Raw genomic sequence first — 24252 nt, 5'->3', positions numbered from 1 at the left:
CCATTTAACCGTCAATAAAATGGATGTATTTTATTTTTTGGATGTGTATTGATAACCAACTATGTGCCAGGCAACAACCTGGGTGCTAGGGACCCTTTGAAGAGCAAATGTAGGCACAGTTCTTACCCTCAGTGTAAAGTGGAAGCTGGAAAAATAAACAGAAAATAAACGTGATGAGTGTCACTCTGGAGGGAAGACGAGGTATTGGGTGAGCACAGAGGAGGTGCATCTAACCTTGCCTGGAGAAGGATGGGGAAGGTGGTCAGGGGAGGCTTCCCGGAGGAGGTGGCAGGAACACTGAGGCAGGAAGGATAAGTGGGAGGTAATCAGGCTGGTGGGTGTGAGGACAGGCGAGCATTCACTGACTCCTCGCCTACTCCTTCGAGCGTCACCTTCCTTTAGAACATATTAACAAAGGGAAGTTCCGTGTAGTCACTCCCGAGGGGTCTGCTCCAAACCTAAGACACACTCCCTCCAAACACCCATCCTGTTCCCCACCCCCACGTGTCTGCAGAGATGTCAGATGGGGCCAGCCAGGGAAATTACAGTGTTTGTGTCTGTGTGTGTGTAGATTATTTTTAAAGCTTGAGCTAAGTATGACTTTGTCCACAGTCTGCGGGAATTACTAAAAGGCGACACCTTTCCCAGGGTCCCCTGTGTTCCAGACTGGCTTCCCTCTTCCCTGCTCTCCTCTGACTGCTCTCACCTGCCCCCACCCAGTGCCTGGCCTCCCACCAGTCTCAGTTCGCTGCTTGTAAGTCCCTGGGTCTGGAGGAAAGGCCCTGAGGGAAGGAGAAGGCCCCTAGCAGGACAGTGGGTCTAGGTCTTTACTCACCATGTTCCCAGCTGGGGCTGTGGAGAGACAAGGGGAGTCCCGGCGTGAGAGGTGTGTCTGTCTGGGGACCTGCAAGTCGTTTGTCTGGGCTGAGAGGAGAGTGAGAGGCTGAGGGGAGACAGGCCAAGCCTGCTGGGTGGCCGTGAGACAAAAATATAACAAGAGATGAGCTCATGTGCAGGGTGGCACCTCATAAACTTTAAAATACCGGGCACGTGTGTTTCCTTTCAACTGTGCCTGGTCCCTTCAGACTGACCCTCCTCAAGGAGGCTCTGGCTGTCTGGCTTTGTCATTTGGCATCTTTGCATCTTCAGCTGCTCATGTCCCATGACTAGGTTAGCAGTTCTTTCACCAGGAAAGCCAGAGGGGGTGGAGGAGGGGCGACAGGGCTGGGGAAACCCAGCCTGTGACTTGGTTGTTTTGGTTATCTACTGCTGTGTAAGAAACCACTCCGATGTATAGTGGCTCGGCACAGCAGTCATTTTATTTGCTCACTATTCTGCAATCAGGACTGGTTGGTTCTTCTGCTGCTTTTGCTGCAGTCACTTATGTGTGTAAAGGGTTGGATGGGGTTTGCTATCTGCTGGGATACTGGATGGCTTAGCTTTTCTCTCTGTATCTGGCCTTAGGGCTTCTCCACATGGTCTCACCAGACTCTGTACATGGCAGCTCTGGATTCCCAAGATTGCAAAAGGGAAACCTGCCAGAACTTAAGACTTAGGTCTGGAACTGACCCAGAGCCACTTCTATTGCATTCGATTGATTAAAGCAAATCACAGGCCCAGCCCAGATTCAAGAGGATGGTTCTACACAGGGTGATAATACCAGATGTAGTTCGTTAGGGGTCACCAATATAACAGGATATCACAGTGGTTGGTAGAGAAGGCAGCATATGTAAAACACCTTATCCTTCAACTACCTTCTTTATGTCTCACAATCTTGCCTCTAGGATCATAATGTTAAGCAACTGTCCTATCAACATATCACCTTAAAATCACTGTTTTTAAGTCTTTTTTTCATTTTTATTTTATTTTTTATTTATTTATTTTTGGCTGTGTTGGGTCTTCGTTGCTGCATGCGGGCTTTCTCTAGTTGCAGCAAGCGGGGGCTACTCTTCGTTGTGGTGCACGAGCTTCTCACTGCAGTGGCTTCTCTTGTTGTGGAGCATGGGTTCTAGGCACACGGGCTTCAGTAGTTGTGGCACGCAGGCTCAGTAGTTGTGACGCATGGGCTTAGTTGCTCCGTGGCATGTGGGATCTTCCCGGACCAGGGATCAAACCTGTGTCCCCTGCGTTGGCAGGCGGATTCTTAACCACTGTGCCACCAGAGAAGTCCCAAAATCAGCTTTTAGAGTACATCACATCCGGGTCCCTCCCTATCTAGCAAGGACATCAGACAACAATCACAGCTAAAGCCAAAGAGTAACGGTAGAATTTCAGACAGAGAGTGAGGCTGTCTGGGAGAGTGAGAAGAGTCGCAAGTTTTCCCTGCATCTCAACTTGCAGCAGGTCAGCCGTTCCATCTTTGACTGCCAGGCCTGGGGAGGATGGTCATGGGGATGTTTCCTCAGCACTGAGTGTTGGGAGGAAGCTGTGTGGTGAGGCCATTTTGAAATGTTCTGGTGCAGAGGGTAGAACCTCGTTTCAGTCAAATTCCTAAGCATAACAGCTTCTATGAGATCACCTGCTGAGAGCCACCAAAGAAACCCTGTCTGAGAATGTTTTGAGTCACAGCATGCTTATAAGCTTGACAAAAGAAAGAATTTAAAAAAAAAAAAGGTAAGGTTGACCCTTGAACAACACGTGTTTGAACCACATGGGTCCACTTATACGCAGATTTCTTTCACTAAACGTGTACTATGTGATCCATGGTTGGTTGAAACCACAGATGCGGAGCCATGGATACGGAAGGCTGGCTGTAAAGTTATACTAGGATCTTCGACTGCTTGGGGGGTTGGCTTCCCTAACTCCTGAGTTGTTCAAGAGTCAATTGCATTTCATATTATTTATTATATGCCACTTATTATATGCCAGGCACAATTCTAAATGTTCTATGTACATTGACTTTCCCACAACAACTCTTTGAGGTGGCTACCATATCCATTATACAGATGTGGAAACTGAGGCTCAGAGAGAAGCTGAGGGACTTCCTTGGTGGTCCACTCGTAAAGAATCCGCCTTCCAATGCAGGGAACGCGGGTTTGATCCCTGGTGGGGGAACTAAGATCCCACATTCCACGGGGAAATTAAGCCCGTGCGCCACAACTACTGAGCCTGCACGCCACAACTAGAGAGAGGCCCATGTACTGCAATGAAGAGCCTGCACGCCACAACGAAGATCCCACATGCTGTGACGAAGACCCGATGCAGCCAAAAAAAAAAAAAAAAAGGGGAGGGAGAGAGAGGCTGAGTGGCTTAGCTGGAAGTAGCAGAGCTGCCCTTGAGCCAGGCAGCCTCCCTTTGGAGCCTGTGCCTTACCCACTGGCTCTTCTGCCCGAAGGAGCCCTTGCATCAGTGTCTTAATGTTATTAGAGAACCTAGCTTTTCTCAGCCCAGCGTAGGGCTTTTTGTCCTTTGCCAGAGCAGGAGGGCCGACGTCTCGAATAATCACTCAACTTTGGAAAAGTTGCTTCCTCTAAGAATCAACTAATTAAAACATTTTTCTTGTCTTGACACTTCTGTTCTCAAAGCAGTTTCTCTTTTTCTGTCTTTCTGTATCATTCCTGTATTTAATAATTATATATACATGTTACATGTACATATGTGTATATGTCAAGAAACATAAATGTATGCTTGTGTTCCTAATTTGGAATATTTTGACTAATGGGTATGCCAAATAAAATAATAAATAGCTTTTGGAATTAAACAGTAAACACAGGAAGACTTTCCCACCCAGCTCAACAAACACAATAATCCCCATAGATACAATCACTGGGAGTTAAATAAATAAAAGAGAAGAATAAACACAGGGCATGTAACTTAACTAGATGGTTATTTGCTGTCGCCAGATGTTAAGTCTGGACCAACATTAGGTAGTGACACGAAGAGCAACGATCATTGCAATGAGCTGCCTGCAAGCACTGGCACTGGTGTGTGTTGGGCAGTAGTGGACGCTGCCACCACTGGACATTTTCCCTTTGTGGATATCAGCCATTGGTGAGGGCTGTCATTGATGGACGTTAGGTACTGATAAATATGAGGTATCAGTGGACATTTGCTCCTTGGTCAAATTAGCCCACACAGAACACTGAGCATCAGTGGGCAAGCCCTGTTAGCCTACGATGACCTCTACTGTCTTGGTGGACATTAGGTACGAGTAGAGGTAGGCCTCTGCCCCCCACATGCCTGGCAGTCTTGTCCAGAGAAACATCCTATGAGCTGGTTTGGAGGCAGTTGGTAGGTGTTAGTATCTCCATTGCCATCTGCCCTCTCTCTCCAAGAGGGCAACCCTTTGGCCCCTTGGCCATGACAATTTGGGGAAATCAGGGGGTGGTATGATAACACCCATGGAGGGAAATTACTGGATTTGAAAGAGTCTAATCAGCTCCCTGAGCTACAGAGGGTTTGGGTTTCATACAAATCCATACAGATGCTCTTTTGCCATATTGACCAACACAGGGTGTTTGCTTCTTCCTTCTCTGTAATGGTACGATTAAAGCACAGCAGGGCTGGCTTCATGGGCAGTGGGACCTTAGAAGGGTCCCATGCTTGGTTTAAGGCTCTGCTCTCGCCATCTTGAAATTCTTAATAATTTTGAACAAAAGACCTCACATTTTCATTTTACCCTAGGTTCCACCAATTATATAGCCAGATCTGAAGCACAGAATCCTGGCCATGTGGCCACGTCACCTGCCATGTGACCTTGGGCTGCTCCTCTCTGGGCCTCCATCTTCCCATCTGTGAAATGGGGCCAGGAGGGGAAGGATTTTATCTTTGACTTTTCATGCTCTAGGATCTAGAATCCATGGTCTGATTGGAGATACTTAGAGCTGCGTAACTCCACCCCCCCCTTTTTTTTCCAACAGAAAAATAAATGGAGTCCTAGTGTTTTTGGTTTCTTAGAGCACCTCTGCCCTCTCTGACACATGTGATCTGCACAGCTGGCCCGGTCACTGAGGTAGGACATTCAGGAATGAGAGACTTGCCATATGACAGATGAAACCAGGCAGAGGCTGCTTTCCTCAGCTGTACGGTGACAATAATATCCAGGGCAGTTGTGGAGAGGAAATGATAGCATGTACACCAAGTCCAAGGACATGTGCCCAGTAAACGGCAACTGAATTATTAATGAAGTGCAGTGAAATGTTTGTGACCCAGCCTGTGCTATGATGGCAAACTGTACTCAGATGTTTCCCCATCTCTAAAACTCAACTGACATGTGTGTTGAAAGTCTATTCCGTGTTAGGTACACAGGGCAAAGATCCTGAAAACGATACTATTGTTCCTCAATTCTACCATCCTAAAGCTTTACAAAATCTTTCAGTTCTGCATCCGTTATCAAAATATGAGTCTAAGACTACACGTTTCTGTAATCCAATTCATAATTCAGTGGCTGCATAAGGGAGGAAACAAGCGTTTCTGGACTGTCTATTTTGTGCCGGGCACTGTACTTGATTCTTTACAAATGTTACTTCCTACATACAATCCTGTGCAGGGAGATATTTTCATCCCCTTTTCCAGGCTTAGAGAAGTAAAGTGACTTGGCCAAAGTCACACAACCGGCTCGTGATGGACCAGGATTTTAACTCTTTTCTGGGAACTCCAAAACGGAATCTTTGCACTAACCTCTGTAATTCTGTAAGATTCCAATGACCTCATTCTCGGTCCGGGGATTCCAGGAAGGCGGAGGGTGGCCGGATGAAGGCGGTCGGCGAGGGGAAAGAGGGGCTGGCTCGGCAAACTGCGCAGGTCCACTTTGGCCTCCAGAGGCCCTGGGCTCCGCGACCTCTCTGATCTGGGGTGTCTGGCCATGCGTGAGCACGAGGTGGCGCTGCGGGCTGAGAGCCTCCGGAGGGGCCGCGGGCCGGCTGCCCCGCGGGGCTTCTGCTTTCTCTACAGCACGCAGGGGCTGGGGGTGTGCGAGGTGATGCCCCCACCAGGAAGGAGAAGCCCGCACGGTGTGGCGGCGTCTGCCCATCCTGCCGCTGGAGCTTCACCACCCCCCCCCCCCCCCCCCCGTTTTGCAGATGTGGAAGCTGCAGCTCAGGGCGGAGGTGAACAGCAGTTGTCCCGGCCTCCCTTCCCCTGCTTTCAGCGCCACTAAAGTTTAAGACCCCTATGTTCCATGGCCCTCCCCAAGGACGCCTTCTTCAAGTGCGGCTTTAAAGCCCCACTGGGTGAAAGTCCTAGGGATCTCTCCCTCACCCCCGCATTTGAGGCCTCTCTTGTCCCAAGGCATGTGGGAGGATGGAGTACCAATCTGACGACTGTGAAGGCTGGGGTCTCACTCTGACCCTCCCTTGTCCCCCAAACTTCAGATCCTTCCCATATAGGCGGGGGCCAGCCTCTGGCTCAGGGAGCCCAAGCCCTGGGGGGCCTAAGCCACATGATGGGCAAGCACCCCAACCCTACCCATGGCCTGAATGTCCTGGGATCTGTGCTATTGTTCACCCATGACCCCTCTCAAGTGCCAGCCACCTCTGTCCAGGTCCACTTGTCCTTCTCAACTCCACGGATAAGCCTCCTCCAGGGAGCCTTCCTAATCCCACCACAGGGCTCTCACAGGTCCCTGTACTGCTCTTATAGTTAGGTGTCCTCCATGTGTCCTTCCCCCTCCCACCCCAGGAACACGAGTCTCAGGGCACAGAGTAGACAGCAGGAAAATCTTGGTGGTAGTGATGGTGATGGGTATTCCTGCAGTTCTTGGCTAGTTAGAAGGAAGAACTTGCTGACAGCAGAGCCATTCAGATGAGCTGGAAGTGGGATCCCTGTCACTGGAAGTGGGCAAACAGGAGTTAGGATACCACAGCAGTCAGATGCCAAGAAGGAACACAGCAGAGGGAGGTGGACGGGGACCTCAGGGAAAGCTTCTAAGGAGATGAGGTGGGAACTGGGTCTGTTAGGCTGGGAAGGAGTTGAGAGGCAGGGATGGGGGCAAGGGCCAGGTCCCAGAGTAACAGCCTGAGCAAAGGCAGAGGCATGCAGGGCCTGACAAGTTCATGGAGATGGGGCGTCAGGGAGAGGGGAAATGAGGAAGGCAGGCAGTGTTAGCTGCAGTGAAAGGTGCCACCCACCCCCAAGGAACTCCCTCCCTCACATCACCTCACTCCCCTCATCCTGGGAGGTTATTGGGCTTTTTAGAGAGAACAATCTTGTCTCAATTCATCCTTATGGCCCCATGGCCCAGTCTAGGGAATGTCAGTGGATGCCGGTCAAATGATGGGAAGAGGGCCTCTTTATAGTGTTTATTAAACCAAGGACCAGGTGTTGGGTAGGGCCGGTGGGGGAAGACAGAGCTCTCACTGTCCTGTGGGTGTCCCTGTGGGACCAGCCCCCTGACGCCCACATGGCCAAGTATGGCTGGCTTTCACCCAACACCTCCTCCCCCAACCCATCCCCAGGACACAATATTACAAAAGCGAACAAATGCAATGTCTTTCTTCTTTTACAAATGGCATGTTTCCATCCCCTGCCAGCAGGGACCTGGATGGGGCGGGGGTGGGGGTGGGGGTGGGGGTGGGGGGGGTGGGGGGTGGGGGGGGGTTGAAAGTGACAGTCCATTAAAAAGGCAACAACTTTTATTAACCCCATGCTAAGGAGAGAGCCCAGGGCTGGGAAGCTGAGATGCCACCCTGGTGGCGGAGCATAAACATGGGTGGGGTCTCCCCTACCTCCTTCACTGCATTCTCAGTAGGATGAGCTGGGCTGTCAGGCATAGGGCAGTGGGGTCTGAGGGAGCTCAGGGCCTGGAGGGGCTCCAGCACTGCATCTAGAGGCAGTACCTTAGGGGTCAATGGGCGCATTTCCATTTTGATGCTGGGGGACGCCCCCCCCCCCCCCCCCCACCCAGAGTGGGAAACTGGCAGGGCTGGGACTGGTATCCCTGAGGCTCCTAGAGGCTCCGAGGTGAACTGACTTAGCCTGTGCCACAGCCGGTTACCGGGCCCAGAGTGCCACCCCCAAGGCCCTGGTCTCTCCTCCTGGGGACGACAGGGAAAGGGCACAAATGGCAGGATGTGAGTCTTGGAAGCAAGGGGGAGCCCAGAAAGGGGAGAGGGGAGAAAAGTGCAAAGGGGCCCTGCTGGGAGGCTGGACATTGGGTCCATTCACGCTTCTGCCACTGTAGGACCTCAGAATAGCATTTTTCCTTCCCTCGGCCTGAGTCTCCCCATCTGGCACATGAGGAGGTGGACTAGAGTTTTTTTCTCCAGTCCTTTCTATAAAGTTCTATCCAGAGTTCTAGGGGAAGAAAAAAGGATGAAGTAGCCCTCACATGCCCAGAGCAAAGAGAGGGCTGTGTCGTAAAAGAAACCCATGCCTGAGTGGCTGGACCTCTGCCCCGCAGCACTACCTCCCGCCCGCCCTCCTCCTGTCATGGGTCAGGTTGGTCCAGGCCTCAGGGAAGGCACTTTGGGGACAAGTAGGGAAGGACAGCAGGGGACTGCTGTCTGGTTTGGCATCGAAGACCCTCAGCTTATGGTCTGGAGAGCAACATAGACAAACGGGCAAAACCTTGCTCCTGGGTGTGGGTCCCAGGTCCAAAGCCTCTCTTTCAATGATGCTGCCACACAGGCCTACAGAGTCCCTGCTGGCATTGGCACGTTAAAATATAAATTACCCAGGACCCAAGGGAGCCCAGGGCAAAGTCTGTTACATGGCCCCAGGCCACACCATTCGTCACAAGGTATCAGAGCCCCCAGCAGCTAATTCCTGGGTGTCTATGCAGTGCAGGGCCACCTTGGGGGTGGAGCCAGGCTGCCTGGGGTAGGTGCCCTCCCGCACCAGGCGCCGGCACTGCACGCCCTGGCCCACGCTGATGCTCTGCAGCGCCGGGAGGTGGAGAAGCAGCTTCTCGGGCAGGGGCACCAGGCCCGTGCCTGACAGGTCCAGCTCTTGCAGGGAGCCCAGGCCTGAGAACACCTCGGGTCCTACCCACTTGAGCTTGGGGTTGCTTGACAAATCCAGGACCTGCAGGCCCTGCAGCTCACGGAAGCCATAGGGCACCAGATGGGGGAGACGCTGCAGGCTGCCCAGCGACAGGTGTGTAAGGCCCGCCAGCCCCTCGAAGGCCCCTGGGCCGATGGCCGCCAGTGGGTTCCCGTCCAAGCTCAGGTAGCGCAGGGGCAAGTCCCGGAGGTCGGGCACAGTGTGGAGCCGGTTCCAGGCCAGGTTCAGGCTCTGGATGGTGGGCGCCGGCAGGCTGGCCTGCGCGGGGTGGGGCACGAGGCTGTGGAGGAGGTTGTGCGAGAGGTCCACGTGCAGCGCCCTGCCCTGGCTGTGGGTGGCGAAGGCAGACACGGAGACCTCGCGGAGCCGGTTGTGGCTCAGGTTCACGTCGCTCAGGGGCGAGCTGGTGAAGCTCTCGGCGGGCAGGGCGGCCAGGCCATTGTGGCTGAGGTCAAGTGACTCCAGGTAGCGAAGGCGGGAGAAGGCCGTGGGCGAGAACCTGGTGAGCAGGTTGTGGCTGAGATCCAGGCCGGCCAGCGTGGTGTAGCCCGGGCCTGCCAGCACGGACTCGTTCACCGTCTCCAGCCGGTTGGAGGACAGGTCCAGGTGGGCTGTGTCCAGGGGGATGGGCACGGGCACGATGTGAGGGCCCAGGCCGCTGCAATCCACTCGCGTCAGGCTGAAGCTGTCGAAGAGGCCAAAGGTCTCCACCTCACACTGGCATCCAGGGAAGCAGGGCCGGGTGGTCTGGGCCTCACCGGCGGCCAGCAACAGCAGCAGGGGCCACAGCATGGTGTGGGCTAGAAAGAGAGCCACAGGTGAGGGCTGGCGCCAGGCACCCCATACCAGATGGTTCTAAGCCACCCCGTAAGACACCAGCTGATGTGTGTAGGCACAGCTGCAAATTGCCACCAGCCCCTCAGTGCCCCCAGACGCTTTCCCTGAATACCCCTCCTTATATAGTTTCTAGTCCCTATTCCTCTCTGGCCTTAGTCTCCCCATCTGTATAGTAAAGGGGGTTAGGCCAGATGGCTGGAAGCAGGAGAACTCTTCCTTAAATAAGATTAGCAGGTGAAAGTGGGCCTGTTCTGGTTGAAGTGAAGGTGAGGGCCTGGGGCCTTCCTTGGACGTTAAGGAACCCAGCTGGAAATGCACTGGACAGGACGGGTCTACAGCTTAGGGGCTCGGGTACTGCATTTACCTCTGCTGAGCCTATGCGACATGCTGGGTGCTGTGTGCTGGGTGCTGTGCTAGCTGCCTCCCTGCACGGTCCCACTTAACCCTCACAACCACAAAAATTGCAAGGCAGCAATGCTGTCACCACTTCACGAAGGGGGAACTGAAACTTAGAGAGGTTCAGAGAGTCATGCACGGTCACAAGTAAGTGGGAGTGAACCCAATGGCATACACAGGAAGCATGGCTCACTGTCGTGGTTCGGCAGGGGCTGAGCCATGCCTGAGACCCACACTCCGGCTTCCCAGAGGCCTCTTCCTGCAAGGGGGGTCTGCAATGACTGTCTCCACCTCACTGCTTTTGTGGGTAACAGTGGTTGGGTCCACAGTCCTAAGCCCTCTCACCTGGCCTGGCCTCCAGAGGCAGGATCCTTCATTCCAGTTGGGGACCCTGTGCCAAGCCCCTTCCCCCTTGCCCTGCCCTCACCCCCAGCTGTTAGGGCTCTTACACTTCTTTGGCCCTTCCTTTAACCTAGGGCAGGCAGCTGGGCTGGTTCCCCCATTATACAAATAAAGAGATAGAGGCTCAGAGAGGAAAAGGGTTTTACCCCAAACCAGTAAAAAGCAGGGCAGGATTAGAACCCAGGCCCGCTCAGTCCCAATTCCTCTGTTTTCATCTGCTGCCTCCAGCAGGATTGGCAGGAGAGATGGGGTCCAAGAGGGGCTCTTCGCACCGACACAGGCTACGAGGCAAGCCACTCCTCTCCCCGGGCTTCAGTTTCTCTCCCTGGACAATTGTAACAGCAGCTGCCACTGATGCCGGGCACTCCATGTACACTGTCACCTCCGGTCCTCACACCCAGGCGCGTCTGTAGCCCCTCGGACAGTGGTGCTCGCAGGAGGATGAGTGAGAGGGTTGAGCAGTGAAAGCCTCTAACTGGACAGGCTGTGGCTACACGCTCCCTCTGCACAGCAGCCACTCAGCCCGGGAGATAGAAGGCACTAACTAAGCCTCACTCTAGCAGGTTCTTCAGCTCTGCACACTTGCCCCCCTGCCCCATCTTCCCCCCACCTGTTCCTCCCCCTGGTCTTCAGGGAGGGGTGGGCCAGGGACCTGCCCACCTTGTGGCCTGGGGGTGGCTGTGGAGGGAGCAACAGGATAGCATTACTAGCCCTACATGAAACTTTAAAGGGGCAGCCACTTGATCTGCACTTGGGCTCGGAGCACAGGCAGGGAGAAGGGGCGCTATTCTCCCCTGCCCCCTATGTGGGCCCCTCCTCTCCCGCCCCTTTCTGCTGTAGAGTCCAATTTGAGGATTAAACCCGGCCCAGGTGCATCCTGGGCTTGGTCCCAATTGAGGCAGGACAGAGTGTTCCAGTGTCTGGAACTGAAAGGAACATATTAAGTTACCTCACACCCCCTTTGTTCCCCTGGTGAGCTTCTCACCGCAGAGGTTCATTACCACCTAGGGCCTCCTCTTCCCTGCTAAGCTGATCTGCCCATACCCACCCTTCCTGGGGTTTAAACAAACACCGAAGACACACAAAAAGGCCCTAAGATTACCCTTTGGTTCCCAAAGGTGATTATACAATGTGCCTCTTAAATGCCAAATGGCCCCTTATGAGCTCCTGCTTATGTAACACAGCCCAACTCTCCCCCTCCCCCCCTAGAGAGGGGGCCTCTCAGGCCTCGGCTTCGTCCTCTGTACCACAAGGCAGTATTTCCTGCCCTCCTCACATACGTTGATTCAACTCTCACTGTAGTGCAATGCAAACTGTGAAGAGCTGTGCACACGTGCTGAGTGGTCACCACTGAGCCCCGGAGGCAATGGTGGTGACAGCTGATATAGAGGGAGCCGGAGTGTAGATTGAGACCCGCCTGGGTCACTGTGCTTGTGATGCTCCCAGGGCACCGTGGACAAGGTCTCTGCTCAGCCCTGCACAGTGGACACCTCTCCCTGGGCCCCTGTTCTGCGCTAGGCCTGGACGTGAAGTGGGAAGTGCTGACAGTGACAGAGCCTGTCCTCACTAAGTGCCGGACACATGTTCCCTTATGCCATCCCGTCACTCCAGGAGGTAAGCAGCCTTCTGTCCATGTTACGGTGGAGGAAACCGAGGATGGCAAGAGGAAGGTAGCAGAGCCAGGAGGTGAACTCAGGCCTTTGTAACCTCGTCACTGGCTTGGTTCAGGTGGAACGTACTTCTGTGTGTTGCTGGGGAAAGAAGAGCTACGCATCCGGAGTCCTAGGGCCATGCTCCAGCTGCCATCGGCCGCTGGGACAGGTAGGTACCAAGCTTTCTAGTACTCAGTGGCTCTGGGGCTTTCCTGAGGTCACAGCGGAGCTCAGAGGCCTCACAGGGCCGTCCAAGGCTGTTGGGAGAAGAGAAGGAAGAAATCTCTGAGATGCCTCACAAGTTTGGACCCAGAAGGGAGCAGAGGCAGAGGTGTGGGCTAGTGGTCTTTGAGGGTCAGTGCCCCTGTTCTGCTTAGAGGCAATGTCCCCTTTGGGGTGACATAAGGAGGGGTGCCTTCATGTGAGTGTCTCACGAGACGCTGGGGTCTGGCATTGCTGCTTGGAGCAAAAGATCCAGGAGCCAAGGGGAGGGCAGAACGTTCCCAGGAGGAAACTGAGGGAAGATAAGGAAATCCCCTGCCGGCGGCACAGCCCCTGATAATTTCCAAAAGACCTTTGCTCATTTGAGCTGTGAGGGGTGCAGAGCAGTGCGTGCAATCCCTCACTTTAGTGTTGAGGAAGCTGCGGCCCAGAGAGCATGCGGTGACTTGTCCCTGGGTCCTCAGTGAGGTGATGGCAGCCGATGCTCAGGCTCTGACTCCTGACTCCAGGACCAAGCTTTCCAGCCCGCTCAAGACGCCTGTGGAATCTCCCAGGGATCTTATGGAGTCAATAAAAATAATGCTCAGAAGCGTCTGCAACCTCATGGAGGAGGGGGCTGATGCCATAATTCTAGAGATGATCATAAGGAGAAATTGCATGCTAAGAAAAGTGTAACTATGCATTAAAGAAAAACCAATGTAAATCGTAATTTTAGAAAGTCTAGAAGAAAATATGTCAACCCAGTCGTGGTCTTTCTTTAGATGGTAGAACTCTGAGTGGTTTAACCATGTCTTAATCTCCTTTTCTCCTCTTATTTCCTCTCTTATAGTAAAAAATATCTATAAAACACACTGAGTGATGAAGCTTCCTAAGAGGACTGCCTCGCGGCCATCTCTGCTTTCTCTGATCTTGGCTAGCCACAATTTGAGCCTCAGTCTCCTCATCTGTAAAATAGAGATGTTAAGAGCTGTCTCACAGGCCTGTCACGAGGATGAAACATAGTGGTGGGAGTAAGGCAGGGTTCCCAGCACAGGCGAAGGGTGCAGTGTGGACCCCCTGCCTCCCTCCACAGATGGGAGCGGGTGGGGTGGGGATAAGTGGGTGGGCCTGACCCCATCTCTCTTGCTCCTTCCTCCAGCAAATATGTATCAAACATGACAAAGCTCTTACCACTGCCCTGCTGGAAAGCAGTTCTTTCCTAGGAAGCCACACTATGACTATATTGTTTCTCAGCACGGCTGCTGGGTCTGGGAAGGGATGAGTAACGTGAGTTCCTCTTCACAAAAACCACTAGCCTCAGCTCCACGGAGAGGAAAGGGCTTCTTAGAGAGTGAGAAAGCCTTGGACACCAACTTGCAGTGTGAACAGGGCAAGTCACTTTACCTGGACCAGTTCCTTCAGCTGTGAACCTGGGATGCTAATGATGGTCCTATCAGGCTCAGAGAGGATGGCTGTGAAGATTAGACTGAGAAGACCAATGCCCCAGTAGAGAAATGAGGCCCCAAGTGGTAGAAGCCACATAATGGAAACACTGTACCTTTTCATTCTACCTATAGTACCCACAGCCACTGCAGACAGAATTAATCAACCACAGCACTGAATCGCTAAGTGCGAGGCAGTGTGCTAGGCCCTGTGAGGTGTATGTTGGGGTCGGGGTGGGAGATCCCAGGGCCCCTGTCCTCATGGGGCTTACAAATCTGCAACGGGGACAGGAGAACAACTCATATCAAGATCGCTAGCACCTGCCGTAGACCCAGATCAGGACTCTAGTTCCGGATCTGCTACTAACTGTGTGACCTTCACAGTTTTCTTTCTTTCCTGGAGCCTCAGTTTTCTTTTCTGTGTAGTAGTGACTCTGCCTCCCTCCCTCCCTCTGGGACCCCGTGATCTACCCTCGGGAGAAAGGGAAAGGCAGACAGGTATTCACCATGGAAGGCCAGGGAGGATCTCTGGCCCAGGATACATCACTTACTTTCCAAACCCTGACCTGCAGATAAAAGGCATCTGCTGATCAGCCAGGTTACAGAACACAAGGGCAGCAGGACAAAGGCTTAGTAACTGTACCCACCCCTGGCTAGGGGGATATAGCATAAGGTCCTCTGGGCAAGGGCCATGAGCTATTCCTTGTTGGGCCCACTGTGACTCTAAGGAAAGTTTACAGATGGCCCGTGAAGTCAAAAGAGTCAGTGGTGTGGCCCTAACAGGCCCCAGGCAGGTCTCCCCACTGCGACACTCCAGACGGTGCTATGAGAACCTCTAAAACAGCTTTGGCTACATCATCCCCCCTCTCAAAAACCTCCTGACTTCTACTTTACCACAGAAATCAAGTTCCCTCTGGCACAGAGGTATCTGCAAGTTGTCCCCACCTTCCTCCCTCCTTCGGCTGAACTCCCTTCTTGATTCGAACCTATGGTGGCGGCCTTTGGACAACTCTCAGCCTCTTCTCATACTTTTCCAAACTCAGAGAATTCCAGGGCTGGAGAACTGGAAGGCCCCTCAGAGATCACGAGTAACTGAGGCCCAGAGACGGTCAGTGATTGCAAGTAAACGGCAGAGCAGGACCCAGGACCTGGGTTCTGATGCCTCACACCATTGCCAGGACTGCCGCATCCCCAGGCCTGCCCTGGCCCTGCCAGTGGAACAAAGCCCGTTCTGTCCACTCAGGCTCCTGGGCCACGCCCCCCTCCTTTCCTTGCTCCCCGGGCCGGGCCTCTCACACCACACTATCAACACACCTCCTTCAGACACACACTCAGTAAATTCTCTGCCTCTGCCGTTATTTACCCGCCCGTTTCCTGACTTGAAGTGCGAGCAGCTTGGGGCAGTGACCCTGCCTTCTTCACCTGTTCATCCCTTCCCCTACCTGGGGCCACAGCCAGGCCTGGCAGGCCCGGCAAACACGCTGGATGAATGAAGAGCCCAGAATTTAGAGTCAACCACGGGACTCAGACCCGGCTGTGAATTCAGCTCTGTACCTACTAGCCTTGGGCACGTCTCAACCTTGATGAGGCTCCGTGTCCTCGACAGGGGCGACAACACAGGGTTGGTGAAAGCATTAGGGGACAGTGTGTGAAACAGTCAGCTCGACTGCCACACCTCGAGTGCTGAATGCATAGTAGACAGTGATGGTGATGATTTATTAAGCTTCCTGAAGGCAATGACTGTGTTATTCTTTGCTCTGTTCCCAGCTACCCAAAGAGGCGTCAGCACCCGGCGGGTCTGTGACTACCTGTGCTAACATCCTCTGGTCACCATGCTGGTGTCTGCTGACAAGGCCCCAACCTCCTTCCTCCTCTGAGGAGGGCTCCCTGGGGTTAGGGATTCCAGCTCGGGTCCTCCTGGCTCCAGCTGCCTGCCCGTGGTGCTGCATCCCAGCATCTCTGGCCCCTAGATTTGCCAGCTCCTCACCACAACTTCAAGGGGGAGTCCCTGGCCAAGGGGCGAGGTGGGCAGGGGGCCGAGCTCCCACCTGAGACGGGCTCTGTCTCCACCGACTGCTCCATGCTGAGATGCCTCCAACCCTACTTATGTTCATCGTGAGCTCCCTCAAGCTGACGCCAACGAAATCCCCAGGTGGAAATTCCATTAACGTCCTGGCCCCCAGTGGCTTAGTCAGTTCTGGAAACGCAAGGCAAAAAGAATGTCAGGGCCAAACTCCCGGAGCCTTGTGGGTCGGCTCCCCCAACAGCAGCTCTAATGCCGCACATCTGTACAAACACGTCAGCTCGCCACGCACTTCTACAGCACCATCTCGTTTCGGCCTCACCACAACGCTTGACCACGGGGATTACTGTCCCTGTTTTGCAGACTGACATTCAGCTGAGGAGGAGAGGAACCAGGTCTCAAACCTACGTGTCTGAGCTCCAAATCCAATGCTCCTTGTATGGCTGTGCCCCAGCTTACAAGTAGGCACGTGTGGATCGTGCTGGACTATAATTACACTTACCTGTCTGTCCTCCTGTGGGCAGGAATGGGGTTAGGTTCCCTTTTATGTCCTTGGGCCTGGCTGCCGGGTCTGGCACAGAGCAGGTACTATATGAAGATATATCCGGCATTTAGAATACTACCACCTCGCCAAAGGATAGCTCTCAACCTTCCCAGTGCCTCCTCAACTCTTATCTGTTCAGTCACCCTGCAAGATCAGCAGGTTACATGGCATTGTATCTATTTTACATCTGCGTAGAGACCCAGAGAGGTTCGGTGATCTGCCCAGAGTCACACAGCCAGTGAGGTCAGAGGCTGGACTCAGAATCCAGGCGTTCTGACACCAAGTGCCTAGCCTCCTCCATGACATCATCCCTGGAGGATAATCTACAGGGAAATAGACAAGGCTCCCAATACTATTTTCTCCATTCTGGAGCTTCGCAAGTTCCCTTCGGTCTGAAGCATGTGTGGACACATGGGCAGGCAGTGTGGGGCAGAGGAAATGGGTTTTATGGTCAGGCACACCAGGTTCCAGCCCCACCATACCTCACCTGCCAGGAGGCCCTCTCCCCTCTGAGTCTGAGTCTTCATCTGTAACATGGTGAGAAACCTAGTACTGCTCCCAGCAGGCCACTGGGATGATTACACAAGGTAAAGTGAAGACTCAGCCCTGGGTCTGGCACACACTGGTGCTCACTGCATGTGGGTTCCTGCCCCCTAATGGGTGATTTCAGGGGCCAGGAAAGAAAAAGGAGCCGTGACACCAGCAGACCTGAAAGCAAGGCACGGGCAGAGGACAGAGAAGACTACAAAATGGATTCTTCCTTGGATTGTCTCCCAGTGCACCACCCAGGGTCCCGCTTGGGCTACAAGCAGTGACCAGGCTCTACCAAGGAAGTTGGTAAGGGAGTTTGGAAAGGTCGCAGAGGCCAAAGCAGGCTGAAAGAGTTGTGTCACCTGTGACAGAATGAGACTCAGCAGCTACCCCTGGGTGGGTGGCTCACTGTCTTCCCCCACCCCCCGCACCTTGCACTGGTCAGGTTCAGGAGACCTCCTGGCCTGGATTGCTCCAACAGCCTTGTTCCTGGTCCTCTGCTTCCAACTGCCGGCCATGCTGGGCACCAGAGTACAATCCTGACAGAAGACCGGGACCCCATCACTGCTCCTGGTTTAAAACCTATCCTGCAAAGACAGCTTGCCAGTCTAGAGGCCCGTCTTGCTCATCGGGCCCCACATCTCTGCACAGGCTGTTCCCTCGGATGAAGATGACAGAGACACCCTACTTTTCTTTGTTTTCCATGCAAACTCTCACTCATTCGATTCACAAGTCACCTCCATGTATAAGTATCATGTCATCTTCAAACAGTGACAGTTTAACAGTGACAGTTTTACTTCTTTTCTGATTTGGATTCCTTTTATTTCTTTTTCTTCTCTGATTGCTGTGGCTAAAACTTCCAAAACTATGTTGAATAACAGTGGTGAGAGTGGGCAACCACATAGCTGATTCACTTTGTTATACAGCAGAAACTAACACAACACTGTAAAGCAACTATACTCTAATAAGGATGTTAAGAAAAAAAAAAAGTCACCTCCTCTGTGAGGTCTTCCCAGTCTAACCTGCCCGTCATCCAGTAAAAGGTCACCCTCTCCCTGGGCTCCAGTGGCCCCGTCAAGATACGACACACTGTGCTGTGTGGCCATCTCCAAATCTGACCGTCCATCTCCTCTCCTATGTGGGGCCTGGCCATGCGAACGGGATAAGCCAGATGAGTGAAATGTCTTAGGCAAAAAGCTTCCCTCTGCTTAGGAGAGGGTACCAGTGGTCCAAGCTGGCAGGATACTTAGGGCTTTCCCGGGGAGGCGGGGGCGATATCAAGTTTCGAACCATAGTAGATGCTGGCTCTGCCTTCTATTGTCAGGGCAATCCAACAAATGTCTGCATGATGTAATACAGACTACAAATCTCTTCTCATTTCATTAGCACATGTAATTCATTATCCTATTGAACATTCACAACAGATCAGTCAGACCGGAATTACTAACCTCATTTGAAGGATGAGGAGACTGAGAATCAGAGAGGTAGAGTTACTTGCCTAAGGCCACAGAGCTAGGAAGCAATGAAGTAAGTGAAAATAAGTGAAAATCTCCTTCCGACTCTAAGAGGCTGGAGCACTTAGCCTCCAGATTGGTCTCCCAGGCTCCAGCACCACCCACAAGCCAGAGGAAGGTTTCCTAGAATTACCAACCCCACCCTGTCATGCCAGCTTAAAAAACCCTCTAGCAGCTCTCCACTGCCTAAATCCCAGCTCCTAGGTCTGGCATTCAAGGCCTTCATATTTGGCCCCTGCCTTCCTTCCCAGCCTCAAATTGAATTCCAACCCTCCCTCTCCAACCTTGCATCTGACAGTCCACAATGCTGAACACCCCTGCGCTGTTTCAGAACATACAGAGCTGGGCAGGGCAGTTCCCTCTGTGGGAGATACCTCCTGCCTCCCTCCCAGGTGTATTCACCTGGCTTCCCTAGCCTGCTGCTTTCCAGCCTTCCCTTCCTGGGCTGCAGGGGCTCCAGCCCACCTTACTTCATCCCTACCTAACTTCAAAGCCACCTTCCCTCTCCCTCTTCAAAAGAGAAAATTAGTGCCTGGGAATTGGTCAAATCAGAATGGAGGTGTTAAATATCAAAGTGTTTCCAGGTTATAGGATCTTAACCAGTCAGCCGGAACAGGAAGGGAGGAGAGAGGCTGTCAGCACCTGCCTTTCTAGAAGGGAAACTGAGGCCCAAAGAGGGAAAGGAAAGTGCCCACGGTGAGGCGGGTGGCTTGCGCCCATCCTTCACGTCTGCAGCATCAAGCAAAATTCTAGGTTAAAGACTGGGGTGGGTGGGGGTAGGGGCAGGGGAGGGAAGGTGTTAAAGGGTTATCTTTGCCACCCAGGATCAAAAGGAGGCTCCCGGCAGCCTGAGCCCTCCTTCTCAGGTCAGACCTGAGCTCTGCAAGTCTGGACTTATCCGAAGGGTAGAGCAGGCAGGGAGGATCAGAAGCTCCTGAGTCACCCGCTCACCCAGGCCAAGTGTGGGCGGGCACTGCACCTCAGGCCGTCTCTGCCTGCGTTGGTTATCGCCACCGCACGCTCTGCCCCGCGAGGGAGTTCTCACCCACTTCCATTACAAGGTGACTGCGGCTCAGAGAGGCTGAGCAACTTGCCCAGTGCCATATTGTGGGCCAGTGGACATCCCATTCGAAACTATAGTGTGTGCAAGGTTCCTCCTCCCAGCAGCCCAGCTGGAGGTCCCGGGAGCCGGCGCCGCGGGCAGCCGTCGTTGCTTTCTCACCTACGGGATTGGAGGGCTCGACACCCCTCGCCCCCGCCCCCCGCCCGGGGCAGGATACAAACGGAGAGCGGATCTCAAAGCGGAGCCGGGGGTTAGTGGCTGGCCTCTCCGCCAAGCAGACACATCTCTCTCGGTCACATACACTCTCTCCGAGGAGCGTGGGGCGGGCACCACCAGCTGCCCGCCCCTCTCCTCTCTTCAGCCCCCGATCGGGGGCCAGGACCGGCTGCTTACCTCTCTCCTCCCAGCGGGTTCGGCTGGCGTGTGCGGCGCGCTCTGCCCAGCCTCGGCTCGGGTCAGTCCTCAGGCGCTGCCGATTGCCCCACCCACCAATCCTGTCCCATCCCCTCGCGGCTCTAAGGACCCCTGGAGGTGAATGAGGGGAGGGCTGCCAGAGCCCCCCGCCCGGACTGCAGGGGGGAGGAGGACGGGCGCTGTTGCCGAGGAACCCGGAGAAAAGTTTGAAGCCAAGTCTGGGCCCGGGTGGACAGCAGGGGAGCGAGGAGTTGGGGCGGTGTCTGGCTCTCGGCGCGCACATACTCCACGGACACCCAACCCAGACACGTCGACAGGCACAGACCACGTACGCGGACACAACGATGCGCCCACCAGCACTCACAACCAAACGCGGGCCCACGAAACGTGGACACAGGCGCAAAACAGCCTCCTCAAATCACGGACATTCAAAGGCACAGGCAGATGCATGTCCCCGGACCAAATTCACAAAGACCCACAAACGCGAGATGCACGTGTCCGCACAAAGCCCCCAGAGGCGCCGGCCCACGCCCACGGCCCCCGGTCACAGCCTTTGTCTCCTGGAAGTCCCCTTCTAGGTCCGGGTTCCTCACTCTGGCCGAGTCCCGGGCGTCAGGCCGCCGCTGCCGACGCCCTGGGTCCAGGAAAAGTTGAGGGGCCCCGGCCCCGCCCCTGGGTCCAGCGCCGTCCGCTCGCGGGATGGAGCTGTGAGGTTGGGGTGGGGGGGCTCCTGTCCTTCACTCGCTGCGCGGACTCCCACTCCTCCCGGGGACCCGCACCCACCTGGAAGCCTGCGCCGCAGCCGCCTCGGCACGCTCACCCAGGCGGCCCGGTCGCGGGCCCTCTGGCCGGCGCTTTTCTCAGAGCGGCGCGGCCCGCCCCCCGGCCCTCCGGCCCCCGCCCGCCGCTGGGCGCTCCCCGGCCCGCCCCGCGCCCAGTGGCGGCTCTGGCCAGCCGCTGGGCGATTTAGGGAGTGTCGCCAAAGTGCCGGCCTTTCCCGGCGCGTTCCCCGCTCCGCCCCCCGCCCGCCGGCGGAGCCCTTGCCCAGCCCGGGTTCCACCATAGGGAGCGTCTCAAAAGTGCGCACGCAGCTCCCGCCCACTTCAGTCGGCCTTGCTCCCAGCTTCTTGCATCCCGGGTCCCTGCCCCCTTCCGCGGAGCGCCTGAGCCATCTCAGCAGATGGCCGCACGGTCGGGAACATCTGGAGGTCGCTGGAGTGTGTGTGTGTGTGTGTGTGTGTGTGTGTGTGTGTGTTTGTGTTCAGAGAGAGAGAGAGAGAGGCAGAGAGAGGAAGAGATTGGGTGGTGAGGCTTCCCTCTTCTCGAGTTCATCCCCCCGTTTTTTAAAACGGGTGACAGAGGTCCAGAGACGTTAGTGAGAGGGAGTCCAAGAATCTGAAGCAGGGAAAGACTGGCTGAAAGACGAACTGACAGAGAGGAGAGAGCCAGGCTTGGGCAGAAGAGCTGGCAAGAGAGGAGAGAGAAAGCAACAGACTTTTTTTTGTGTGTGTGGAGGGAACCATCGACTTCTGGTTGGATTTCTAAGAAGGGAAACTGGGAGTGTGACTGACTAGGCAGCAGTTTTTAAGTCGATTCCTCCCCCCGCAGCCCATCCTCTCTCACCCCTCTTTATGGTAAAAAGTGCAGGAAAGCATCGAAAAAACCTTTTTTACATGGGGGTTGCGGGGAGAAATTGCCTGGTGAATGCATTCCCTAGAAGGGGCTTGGGAGGGTGGTGAGTTTGAGTCTCCTTGTCCACACACCGAGATAGTGTGGGGTGAGGGAGGGGACAGTTCTCAGGCACCCCAGAGGTATGTGGCCTGGGGGCTGAGGGAGGTTTTGGCCTTGAACCCTGGACCTCCCAAGAGCTTTCGTGCTGTGCAGAGATTGGGCAGTGTTCCCCTTGCAGTGGCCCAGACTTGCACACCCAGTCTTTTTGCTCCTTCTTTCCTTATTACTTTTTTTTTTTAATTAAAAAAAGTTGCTTGGCCGTGTGCGTATGTGTCTGCTCGTCTGCCTGGGGAAGGAGAGGCAAGTAGGGAGGAGGGGAGGTAGGAGTAGAGGCCACTACCCTAGGCCTCAGGGCAGCAAAAACAAATCTGCCTCCCAGAGAACAAAGTGCTCTTGCAGGTCCTAGTCTGTGTGGTTGTGTGATTGTGGTGACTCTGCTCACCTGGGCTGAAACCTGGGAGCCCTGCCAGTTAGGGAGGTGCAGGAAGAAGGCTGGGAGCCCCGTCTTATCAGTTTAGGACAGGGAAAGCTCCCCTCTCTCCTTTCTGTCTACCATTGTTCTCCCCTAATTAGAATCTCAGCTTCTAGAACTGGGAGGCCACCAGCTCAGATGTCTCATCCAACCATCTTTGAAATTGCACCATAGGCCCCTTTGCACCCTGTCACCTCCTCACAGTCATGCTCAATAAAGGGGCCGTTGAGATTCAACTCTGCATCCCCTAGTGGTTCTCTGTGCATCCTGGGGCCCTCGGGAGGGGTTAGAGCCCTTCCTGCTCTTACCTACCAGCCCAGAGGGGAGAAAGACCCGAAAATCAGTGCTTGGTGAGAGCCCCAAGCTTGGACAGGGTTCAGGTTCCAGCCCTGCCACTTACCAGCTCTGGGTAATCTTAGGGAGGTTACTTAACCTCTCTGAGTTTCTGCAACTGTAAAAGAGCTGTTGTGAGGGAGGAGTAAACAGTAACTTAGTAAAGCATTAGTCTGGCTCACAGGAAGCACCATTGTGGGCTGTTATTGCCATTTTTATTATACCAAGTTGTCTCCGGTCAGGGATGGGGTAGAGTCCGGAAAGCTGAGCAGGCTTGGGAGGGGAGGAGACAGAGGAATGGTCACCTGACCCTCTGCTGGGCTGGTCCACCTGCCGGCTATGTCGGAGGGGGAGGGGGCTGTCTTTCAAAGGAAACCCTGCCCCCCTCCTTTGCCCTGGCCTGGAGAATGTGGTCCTCCCCTCCCTTGTTGTGGAGTTGTGGAGCGACGGTCAGGCTCAGCATCTGAGCAATGGAGGTAAATACTCAACTCCCAGGGAACTCAGGGATGCTAACTCCCACTGCCTTTTGTCTGCAGGCGCTAGCCAGCAGGGCTGGAGGCCCCAGGTCCCTCCAAAGGGCCTGTCATGTAACAGAAGCGTGACAAACAACCCTTCACACCTTGGCTGGTGGCTGGCTATAGTTTCAGAGTACTTCTACATTCATCATTTCCCTTGATCTTCCCTAAGTGGGAGGTGGCCTCCAGGGATTTTGGATTGGGAATCTCCATCAGCCCTCTTCCCCTCCCCCACAAGGGTCCCTTGGCCTCCAGTCTCCCCCTCCTGTCTGCTGTCCACACTGCAGCAAAAATGACCTTTCTAAACTGCAAAGCTGCAAAATGTATCATGACACCTGCTTAAAACCTTTCAATGGCAAAAGCCAGATCCTTAGCTTGGCATTCAAGGCCCATGTGATATGCTCCCCTCACCCCTACCTCTTCAGCCTCATTTCTGGACACTCCCCTCTTATACATCCCAAGCTCTAGTCCTCTAGTCACATAAAACCAGAAGGAGGGAGGTGAGGGAGGGAAGGCTTGGGGAACTGTGGGAACTGGAAAACCTCTGCATTCTTGAAATCTCTGTCCAAATTCCCTTCCCCCAGGAAGCCCAATGCCTGGCGAGGCTGGTCCCTCCTTCTATTATGTTGCCACACCTTTTGTACATACGCACTATCACTTTCCGTTCTCTTCACCCTTCTTGTGGTCATCTTGGCTGTTACCTCATGCCGGGGACTGTGTTGGATACCTTGAAGGTCATCACATCATTTAATCCCTATAACAACCACCCTAGATTGATAGTGGTGAGGCCCAGAGAGGGCAAGAGATATGTCTGGGGTTACACAGCATGTTCTCTGCAGAGCTGGAACAATAGTTAGGGCTCTAGTGCTCTTTTTACTACCTTACAATCAACACAAGAAGCAGAATGTGTTGTAGTAGAGAGGCCTTGGAGCTTAAGGGTCCCAGGTGCAAATCATTGCTCTTGCCCCTGGCTACCTATGGACTTTGGGCTAGTCAGTCCCTCCCCCTGAGCCTCAGTTTCCTTACCTGTAAAATGAGAATAAATAAGAAACGCTACCTCACAGGAATATAGAGAGGATCACATGAATTAATACATATATCAATATGTTGTAAGTTGTAGGGTGTTGTGTACTTTTCCTTGACCAGCCGTACTTCAATTGGCGGTGTTGGTTGAGGATCTCTTTTCTCTCAGAACTCTCCAGATTGGAGGTCAAAGTCATCATTAGTCCCTTTGGCTACCTT

The 24252-nt window shown here is 54.1% G+C and overlaps 1 protein-coding gene across 15 annotated transcripts; it reads right to left on the bottom strand.

Annotated features, from left to right (window-relative positions):
• Window positions 1-7224: 7224 nt before the first annotated feature.
• On the bottom strand, window positions 7225-20876 carry TSKU (tsukushi, small leucine rich proteoglycan). 15 transcript variants are annotated; one of them, XM_067750433.1, is made up of 4 exons: window positions 20743-20854; window positions 16396-16481; window positions 15919-16067; window positions 7225-9740 (listed from the first exon to the last, which is right to left on the bottom strand). In XM_067750433.1, exons 3-4 carry the CDS (start codon window positions 15950-15952, stop codon window positions 8671-8673), a joined length of 1104 nt encoding a protein of 367 aa, XP_067606534.1. In that variant the 5' UTR covers window positions 15953-16067; window positions 16396-16481; window positions 20743-20854; the 3' UTR covers window positions 7225-8670. The 15 variants fall into 15 exon arrangements, with proteins under 15 accessions (XP_067606534.1, XP_067606532.1, XP_067606536.1 ...); XM_067750431.1 differs by lacking the exon at window positions 15919-16067 and adding an exon at window positions 18417-18480 and having other exon boundaries at window positions 20743-20814; XM_067750435.1 differs by lacking the exon at window positions 20743-20854 and adding an exon at window positions 19939-20053.
• Between the last annotated feature and the right edge of the window lie 3376 nt (window positions 20877-24252).

The sequence above is a fragment of the Pseudorca crassidens genome, chromosome 9, assembly GCF_039906515.1.
Source record: "Pseudorca crassidens isolate mPseCra1 chromosome 9, mPseCra1.hap1, whole genome shotgun sequence".
Lineage (NCBI taxonomy): Eukaryota > Metazoa > Chordata > Mammalia > Artiodactyla > Delphinidae > Pseudorca > Pseudorca crassidens.
This window is presented reverse-complemented; position numbering and strand designations above follow the sequence as displayed.

Excerpts from the sequence above, each read along its gene's own strand:
- TSKU (XM_067750428.1), bottom strand. The coding sequence starts at position 20,242 with ATGTGCGCGCCGAGAGCCAGACACCGCCCCAACTCCTCGCTCCCCTGC. Across the intron at positions 9,741-19,938 it reads AACCCGCTGGGAGGAGAGAG|CCCACACCATGCTGTGGCCC; the intron begins GTAAGCAGCCGG and ends CTCTCTTTCTAG.